The sequence below is a fragment of the Babylonia areolata genome, chromosome 21, assembly GCF_041734735.1.
Source record: "Babylonia areolata isolate BAREFJ2019XMU chromosome 21, ASM4173473v1, whole genome shotgun sequence".
Classification (NCBI taxonomy): Eukaryota; Metazoa; Mollusca; class Gastropoda; order Neogastropoda; family Buccinidae; genus Babylonia; species Babylonia areolata.
Window position 1 is genome coordinate 55,807,602 of NC_134896.1, and position 9,934 is coordinate 55,817,535.

The 9,934-nt window shown below is 41.4% G+C and overlaps 2 protein-coding genes across 2 annotated transcripts in view; one reads left to right on the forward strand and one right to left on the reverse strand.

The window, feature by feature from the left end:
* Nucleotides 1-1,133: 1,133 nt before the first annotated feature.
* On the reverse strand, nt 1,134-8,393 carry LOC143295777 (ATP synthase subunit s, mitochondrial-like). The gene is made up of 5 exons (XM_076607394.1): nt 8,362-8,393; nt 7,190-7,287; nt 6,001-6,209; nt 4,808-4,970; nt 1,134-2,857 (listed from the first exon to the last, which is right to left on the reverse strand). Exons 1-5 carry the CDS (start codon nt 8,380-8,382, stop codon nt 2,701-2,703), a joined length of 648 nt encoding a protein of 215 aa, XP_076463509.1. The 5' UTR covers nt 8,383-8,393; the 3' UTR covers nt 1,134-2,700.
* Nucleotides 8,394-9,103: 710 nt separating this feature from the next.
* LOC143295806 (distal membrane-arm assembly complex protein 2-like) overlaps nt 9,104-9,934 on the forward strand; it is a 7,058-nt gene continuing 6,227 nt past the window's right edge. The window contains exon 1 of the mRNA XM_076607437.1: nt 9,104-9,256. Within this exon, the coding sequence (XP_076463552.1) occupies nt 9,206-9,256 (51 nt within the window). The 5' untranslated portion in view covers nt 9,104-9,205. The remainder of the gene's footprint in view (nt 9,257-9,934) is intronic.

Below are 9,934 nucleotides of genomic sequence, written 5' to 3' on the forward strand. Positions count from 1 at the left end.
TTTACGTGTATGACCGTTTTTACCCCGCCATGTAGGCAGCCATACTCCGTTTTCGGGGGTGTGCATGCTGGGTATGTTCTTGTTTCCATAACCCACCGAATGCTGACATGGATTACAGGATCTTTAACGTGTGTATTTGATCTTCTGCTTGCATATACACACGAAGGGGGTTCAGGCACTAGCAGGTCTGCACATATGTTGACCTGGGAGATCTTAAAAATATCCACCCTTTACCCACCAGGCACCGTCACTGTGATTCGAACCCAGGACCCTCAGATTGACAGTCCAACGCTTTAACCACTCGGCTATTGCGCCCGTCGATCCTTTCTGCCAAGTTTGACTGGAAAATCAAACTCGAGTGTCGAGTCATTCGGATGAGACGACAAATGGAGGTGCCCTGTAAATCACGCATTTGGCGCACTGAAAAAATAACCCATTGAAACTCGAGTGTTGTCCTTTGGCAAAATTATGTTGAAGAAACTCACTGTGATAGGTGCACACATACATATACATGCACTCAAGGCCTTATCAGTGTGTTATGCTGCTGGTCAGGCATCTGCCCAGCAGATGTGGTGTAGCGTATATGGATTTGGCCGAGTGCAGTGACGCCTCCTTGAGAAACTGAAACTGACAGTTGAAGTTACAGTAGGAAGCAGAGAATGCTGAGCTGGTGACTGAGCTGTGTGAATATTGCCATGAATGGGCATTTCTCAAGGACGCACTTTGTCCACAAAACCACACAAACCTGAAAACTGAATTCGTCGTGACATGGTGGGTTTTCATGGCTCTTCTTTGCTAGGTGTGTGAGTGTGTGTGCATGCATGCATGTGTGTGTGTGATGGCGTGTGCTTTATATAGGTATGTGTGCTGTGTGTGTCTCTGTAATGTATACACCATGGTGTGTTGATTTGATATACAGATTTACAATTTCCTGTATTTGAATTAGTAAAGAAGGTAATGTTTCTGTGATAGCATCGCTGTTTCCTTGCGTCAGTGTGCATCTGTGTTCATGTGTGTGCATGTTGTGTGTTTGAGTGTGTGTGTGTGTGTGTGTGTGTGTGTGTAGTTCTTTGTTTTGTGTGTGTGTGTGTGTGTGTGTCTGTTCCTCATCGTCCTTCATGTATACATGCATGCAGAAAAACAAACAGGAGAAGAGAGAGAGGGAGGGACAGAGAACAGAGAGTGGAGAGAGAAGAAAGAACTGAAAGCGCGAACAGGAAAGACTGAGAGGGAGCAAAAGAGAAACAGAGAGAGGCATTAAATATATCAGTTTTTTTGTGTTTTTTTTTTAAATCAGAACTAATCTCTCTTTTGCAGCCTTTACTTCTTTTTTTTTAATTCTGTAACTCATGAACATTGCAAGTGAGGTTATTCACAACACTTTCAAAGCTAGTTAAATATTTTCCCATGACAAAAACGTAATACAATGCGTCCAAACTTTTACTGTGTGAAAATTTTTAATGAATTCTGTTTCTCTGTCACTAAGAAAATACTCGTCAAAAAGCGGTTCACTTTTTTTTTTTTTTTTTTGGCACCTGATATATAATGTACACCTATAGATTAGTGTAACTCCTGATATTAAAAAAAAAAAAAAAAAAAAAAAAAATCTGTCATTTTCTGGTGGTGAAGCTGACAGGGGAGAAGAGAGAGATTAAACACAACACAAAGAGAACAAAGAGAACAACAAAATACAGGGAATCAGGGTGTGGGGGATTGAGGGGTCAAGTGAAAAGCAACAATAAGAACAGCACCATGGCAACCTTTGTACACTGGCTTGGTTAGCATAGCAAAGGACACACACACACACACACACATACACACACAAATGTGCATGGGAACACATCTATGCCCAGAAATGAAGGCCAGAGAAAGAAAATAAAACGTTTAGAGACAATGAATAAAAAAAAAAGAAAGAAGAAATTCCACCATACAACACCATCCCTTGAAGAAAACTGGCCAAAACATCATCACAAGCAGACAAATCACAGTACTCAGTTGATAATAACAATATTCAGCACTTTTTCTGAAAAGGGCTAAAGGAAATTTTCTACCTAAAATTACGTTTAAGTAGCATACTTACGGTGACCCACTAGTGCAGACTCCGGCAGGGGTCTGACATTCCTGTCCTGTGCAAACTACTATCCGCCTATGCGGAGAAAACGAAAGTAGCTATGGCCGATAACCTCCCGGAAGTAGGTTACCTCCCCTTTGCCCACCTGACTAGCGCCCTCTTTTTCCAGCAGCCATCATGACTCCTGTTCCTGTGCTCTTCATACAGTTAAGTTTTTTTTGTGTGTATTTTCTGTCTGTCTGTTGATTCTCTGGCGTTCTTGTTTTTTTGTCAAGCTGAGTTTATAAGATTAAGACAATTGAACAGCGGACAGGGAGCATAACAGTGACTCTGACGTGCTTTGTCATAAACAGAAAACTTCATAAACCAGCCACAATGACTGCTGTCTCAAAACCAGAGAGAGGAGCAGCGCACTTTGATCACCAAAGTAAGGAACATAAAAACTTTCCCTTTATTCCCAGCTCTTTCACCAACACCCAGCACAAGCCAGGTTGTTCCAGCAGTTTGATCACAACACCACTGCTACGCTCACTTCTTGTTCACCTCAACATCTGAACTACTTTTTCAGAAAAATAACAGGCACCTCAAGCAACAAACATTCCAGAGCACGGAGATTGACTGGAGGCAGGTCAGGTGTGTTTCGACTGCGAGTTGTCGTCCTCTTTGCCAGGTCGAAACTCGGTGAATCGAACGTCACAGTTTGGCAGGGCAGACTTCAGCATGGACTCTGCCCGCTTGGGATCTCGGACCTCCGGCAGTTGGAACATAACCAGCTCCCTCAGGTTCCTGGATGTGAACAGATACGTGTTCTTCAACATCGCCACAGACACAACCGCACCCCCCCCACCCCCTCCCACACCTGTCTCACTGCACCCATATACGCTTCAATCAAACAATTTCTGTCACACTAGCTGACATACATTTTGGTATTGTCTCCCAGCCCTTCTGATGAAGTAATAAGGTAAAAGAAACTCAAATATATCCAAACTAATTTTTTTGTGTGTTGAAAAATCACAAAATGTAAATTGACTGGTATTGACTCTACAAGTACGTGAAATAAGGTCTTAACTTCCAGCTGTCCCAACTATATGTTAATTAAATTCAACATTTTTGCCAAGAATTTTTAAGTCTGATTTCATCAGTTAAAAAATCAAAAAACAAAAGTGTCACACACACAAACATAACTAATCTGTTTCGGTTCAGCTCTGAAGATCACTAAAACTGTTTCTTCCAGAACACAGTTACGAAATGTGACACTGGATAAATAGTGGAGACATATGTCAATAAAGTTGTAAACAGATGATACACAGTTATATGCATCTTTGTGTATAGAGGAATCTTTTTCTTCAGATCAGCAAGTGCAGGTCAGGACATTATGTTTCAATTTTGCTGACGGAGACTGAACTGTGAACTATCTCAAGTCCATCCAGCAGACACAAAGCTATACAACTGGGCAACTGTAAAAAACAAACAAACCCAAAACAACAGAATTGATGGGAGCAAAAATCCAGAGATTTGAGTACTGGACTTCCAATCTTACAGTCCTGGGTTCCAGTCTGTGACACAAATGTATACAACTGAGCAACTGTAAAAAGACAAGAGAACTGATTGGAACAACAATCAAGAGATTAGAGCACTGGACTTCCAATCTTACAGTCCTGGGTTCGAGTCTGTGACACAAATCTATACAACTGAGCAACTGTAAAAAGACAAGGGAACTGATGGGAACTACAATCAAGCGATCAGAGCACTGGACGTCCAGTCCTGGAGTCCTGTGTTCGAGTCTGTGTCTGGTGGGTTGATGGTACAGGTTTTTTCTCCAATCTCAAGTCAACCAATATATGTGCAGACCCACTAGCACCTGAGCCCCTTCACGTGTATGTACACATGCCCAACATCAAATCTGCATGTTTAAGGTCCCACAATCCACGTCAGCGCTCGGCCAATAATGGAAACACAAACATGCCCTGCAGGAAAATGTCCCCGAAACAGAAAATGGCTGCCTGAATGGCAGGGTTAAAAATGTTCACACATGTAAAAGCCCACTCCCATATCAATATAGTGAGCGGAAATAGGAGTTGCAGCCCACAGATGGAATCAGGGATCCTCCTTGGAACCCCAGATGGACCTCCCATCCAGAACTCATCCCCTCCGCTTTGACCGAGCCAGACCCTGAACATCTGGACCTTGAAGGCTTTCTGCTATCAGATCTTCAAACTCCAAGCACCAAGCTATGAACAAACGAACGAACGAACGAATGTTTTATTCAGATAAGGCCAGAGCCCCTTACTGAAGGGGGATTCATTGATAAATAATAATTAGAAAATGACATGACAAAGTAAGTAGACAATTCAAATCAACCAAAAATTGTTAGCACAATATCAACCATATCACCCAAAATAATCAACACAAATATTCAACAACATTCACGAGATAACTGTACTTAGTCTCTTCAATCCTTCATATATATATATGGCCAAGTTATGCAGAGTACATTCCTGTCTTGAAGACATGAGCAAATTGAACCTAAAATTAGACGGATCTGTATAATATTTCGGTTGAATAAGTTTTTGTCTAAGGTCACACAAAGCAGGGCAACATAACAAAAAATGCAATTCATCTTCTTTACCCGAACTGCATGAACGGCATGTATACATGGGTTCATTTAGAATGTGTGCCACCAAGCTATGAACAGGAGAAAGAGAAGAAGAAGGGGAGACGGTCAGGACGACTTACACCAGCTGCTTGAGGGGAACTAGGCCACTGTCGGTGATGTCGCCACAGTTACTGAGCTGTAGGTAGAGCAGCGTGTCCTTGACAAGGGACAGGTAGTCCAGGGCTTCGTCGTACAGGTAGCGGCAGTCATGGAGCACAATGCGTCGCACGTGTTTCAGGCCTTCTGTTCTGACAGCAAACATGGGAGATAAGGAACACAAATCTGAATCACTGAAAAGGTGTGTCAACAGGTATGCTGATGCATACATAAAAACAAAGTCTGAATTCCCAATGTGTATATCAACAGGCATCCTGACGCATACATAAAAACAAAGTCTGAATTCCCAATGTGTATGTCAACAGGCATCCTGACGCATACATAAAAACAAAGTCTGAATTCCCAGTGTGTATGTCAACAGGCATCCTGACGCATACATAAAAACAAAGTCTGAATTCCCAGTGTGTATGTAAACATGCATCCTGACGCATACATAAAAACAAAGTCTGAATTCCCAATAGTGTATGTCAACAGGCATGCTGACACATACATAAAAACAGAGTCCGAATTCCCAATAGTGTATGTCAACAGGCATGCTGACACATACATAAAAACAAAGTCTGAATTCCCAATAGTGTATGTCAACAGGCATGTTGACGAATACATAAAAACAAAGTCTGAATTCCCAATAGTGTATGTCAACAGGCATGCTGATGCATGCACAAATTATGAACTTCATAAATCAATCTAAAATATAACAGGCATGAACAAATGCATGAAAATTCATATACTCTTCTCAGTTCAAAAAACTTCTTCTTAACAGAAACAGAGAAGGAGAGAAAGCAAGACAGAAGGAATGAGAGGTGGAAAGAAGAGAGCAAAAATGAAAGAAATACAGAAAGAGAGAAAAACAGAGCAAATATTGGACTGATATAAAAACTGTTGAGATAAGAAAGTTACAAACAATGTCAACAGCAATAACAACACACACACACACATGCACACAAACAAACATCTTATTACACAGACAGACACACACACACATACACTATTAAATACATGCACACTCACCTACTTGCACACACACACACACACACACACTGATGCATATACACACACTCACATTCATGTGCACACACACACACACACACACACACTCACCTACATGCATGTACGCACACATACACACACACATGCACACACACACACTCCATACTCAGATGTGGAAATCCCAAAGCCATTATGGTCGAGCTTGTGGCATCAATCTCCTGGATCTTGTATTGTTGAAAGTTCGACCCCGGCAGTTGGTTATAGTCCTTTTCCCAGGAGCCCTTGCCCTCCCATTTGACAGCGGCGCCACACCGCAGCAACCACTCCGCACAGGCTCGGTCAGGTCCCACCTCCTTGATTCGGTCAGGATCAACTCTGAAACATTACTGTATGACATGTCAGCTGCTTTAACAATTCTGAACTTCCCAGTTTCAGTTACCTCGGAAGACAAACTTTGACAGAGTGGTTAAGACGCTGAACTGGCGATACTGCGTGCGTGAGGGCCAAGGATCGATTCCCGGTCTCCCCTTTCTCTCAAGTTTGACTGGAAAATCAAACTGATCTGGTCATTTGGACGAGGTGACAAAGCGAGGTCCCATGTGCGGCACACATTTGGCACACCTGAAAACGAACCCATGGCAACAAAGTGTTGTCCTGTGGCAAAATTCTACAGAAGAAATCCACTCTGACATGCAGACAAATATATGCATGCTCTTAAGGCCTGATTAGCATGTTGGTTTATCCTGCTACCAGGCATCTGCCCAGTAAGAGTGGTGTGGCATATTTGGATTTGTCTGAATGTAGTGTCACCTTCTTGAGAAACTAGAACTGCTACCTCAGAATGAAACACTAACCCCCCGAATACATATTGTTTTTACAAAACAAGACTGCACACTTTCTATCAATTTGGAATGAGACATTACCATCCCATAGTACACTACAGTCCACATTTCCTTACTTCAATATAACTACAAGGATTGAGACTTTGTTCTGTTCAGCCCTGACCTTACCCTCCAAAAACTTTCACTTTGACCAACACCGGGAACAGCATCACAAAACATGGTGTTTTATGGGGGAAAAAATCTAAACACTTCTGATATCTCGTGCTGGTGAAAAAACATTAAATGATATTGCTACTATAACTATAAACACATAACAAACACATGTACAAATAGAAAGAGAGAGAGAGCAGGAAACTGTAAGATACAGAGATTTAAAAAAAACAACTTACCCTGACACAGACAGAGGAATGGACAAAGAGAAAGAGAGAGACGTATACCAGTGTACGACACACAAATCATATTAGCCCAAAGTGCTAAGTACTGCTAATGTGAGTGTTCAGTTCAAAGACCTACTGATTGGTAACTGAATTCAGCCATGCCCAAAACGACCTCACAGGTCTTCCACAAGGAACAGAACTGCTTCCCAGGGTCTTCAGTACCAAACCAGTCCTCTGAAACAACAAAACAAAATTTCGAGTACAATATCACTAGAAATATCACATTCTGACTAGGTTATTAATCTGTAACTCAGTACACCATTAAACAAATCAAATTCATTGAAAATTTCAATAACAAAAAAGGTATGATTACATTTACAGGTCCCACAGACTTTTACAGCTGTAAGGGCAATGATTTCATATTCACTGTGTCAAGGACTTGGCACTGGAGGGTGGGGCCCAAGCCTCTCCTGCCACTCTAACCTGCCCTGACTGAAGTCTAGTGTCCATTCACACACTCAAGTCTATAACTGGAACTGACATGCTTAAATATCACTTTTCCACCATTTCAGTTTTAAACATTTCATGGTTTTAAATCCTCAACCTTCTTCTTGTACCCAGTCTGACTCTTCTTTTTGCCATGGTGTTGTGTCCTTGGGAAATGCGCTTGACCCAGATTTTATTCACTTTAACATGGTGTGAATGGGTACCAGAATTCGGTTGAGGAAGGTTAGAATGACAGAAATAGTGAGCAGATAGCAGGCCCTGCCTGATCATGTCAAACCCTAGACAGAGTGGACTGAAATCATTGCCCCGATAACACTTACATTATGGTCGGACCGTGGTTAGTTTTAAACTTTAAGTTCATAATCAAAGAATCATCTGGGTTCATAGCGAATCACTTTTTCATTAGCTATCCTTCATAATTATACCGAGGCAATGGTGACAGCAACATCTGTCGAAAGCTTCAAAGCATGACTCTCAGGACACCAGTAATGCTAGGCTGCGCACTTCCCCCCACCGTTGCGTTTATGTCATAAGTGGCTATAGCAACGTATTCTACAGATACAGATACATGTAGATCTACACAGTGCCGTAAGTTAAGTCGGCAAAGACCGTTACTGCAGCACATACAGTGTAAGTCTAAACTCTTATTCAGATGTTCAGAAGATATACCAACTTGCTCTTTTCAGAAACATTTAAAAATAAAGTCTCTATACTTTATATGATTTTCAAAACTAACTGAATTAGCTAAGACAAATGTGTTAAAGATCAAATACAGTTGAATTAACAGAAGCTCAATGGTACCGAAAGTGCAAACAGCGCCATGTTGCTCTTCATTCTGGAAACCAAGAAAACAAAGTTCAACTATTCGTAGCGCAGTAAGTTGATGTGTGCACACGCAAGGACACACACGCGCGCGCGCGCGCGCGCACGCACGCACGCACGTTCGTACACTGCATGCATACGCAGTGCACACACACAGACACACAAACACAGACAGACAGAAACAGACAGACACAGACAGACAAAGACACACAGACACACACAGACACACGCACGCACGAACGCACGTTCGTACACTGCATGCATACGCAGTGCACACACAGACACACACAGACACACACACACACACACACACACACACACACACACACACACACACACACACGCACGCACGAACGTTCGTACACTGCATGCATAGTACGCAGTGCACACACACAGACACACAAACACAGACAGACAGACATACAGAAACAGACAGACATGCAGACAGACAGACAGACAGACAGACACACACACACACACACACACACACACACACACACACACATCCAGTTCAAGAATATATTTTCCACTTTCACTTAATTTCAGTTGGCTTGAAAGACACCAGGATGAGATGGCAGTCAGTGAGAATAAATAAAACATACTCTGCGGGAGACTTGTTTCTTTCTTTTCTCATATTTGTCAATCAGAAATTATCATTCATTTGTCGAGCTCTGTGAAATAATGCCACGGTTGCTTTGTAAATAGTTGCAATTGTGTGAAGTCCGTCTGTGACTTTGGAAGCAGTGTGGTGATGCGGAGGTGTCCAAGTTGTTTTATACAGTTATTGTAGTTTATGTTAGAATCAGCATCTTAAAACACAGCAATGAGTTTAACTAAATGTATCAGAATGACGGCCATCGTTCGGTCGCTTCAGGTTTGTTGATGCCTTCATCTTTGTTTGTGAACTGGGTCAAGTGTGTGTGTGTGTGTGTGTAAATTATTGGTTTTGCTAGTCTTTTTCAGTGAAACACATAGAATTTTGCAAATGCTGTTAGAATCTCCCCCATTTTTGGTACAAAAATATATGTAAATCAGAAATCTGCAGAAAGGTGTTAAATTCACAATCATTGTCAGTGTCAGAGTGTGTGTCTGTATTTCAATCTTTATTTAATATGCATTCACTGAATATAATGTAAATCACTCACTTACACAGACAGACTCATAGAAACACACACACACACACACACACACACACACACACACACACACACACACACACACACAGAGTTCAAGGAAACAGCCGGTGAACATTACGTGAATTGAATACCTTTAGTAAATCACATGATAATCAGATATCATACTCTGAATACATGCCACAATTAATTTAACCAGCATATAAGTATGAATTTTGGTTTAATCCACACCTAACAACAGATTACCTGGTTGCATCAGACATGCCAGATACTCATATATGCATATAATGTGTTAAAACAAAAAATTGCACATTACGGAAAAAGAAACAGTTTTCATTTTGTTATTCAACTTATTGTTGTAGCAAATCATAAACATGTTCAATTAACAAGGTGATTGATTAATCTACAGTCTGACAAAT

Excerpts from the sequence above, each read along its gene's own strand:
- LOC143295777 (XM_076607394.1), bottom strand. The coding sequence starts at position 8,382 with ATGGCGCTGTTTGCACTTTCG. Across the intron at positions 6,210-7,189 it reads CTGAATTCAGTTACCAATCA|AGTTGATCCTGACCGAATCA; the intron begins GTAGGTCTTTGA and ends GTAATGTTTCAG. Across the intron at positions 4,971-6,000 it reads TTTGGGATTTCCACATCTGA|AAGGCCTGAAACACGTGCGA; the intron begins GTATGGAGTGTG and ends CTGTCAGAACAG.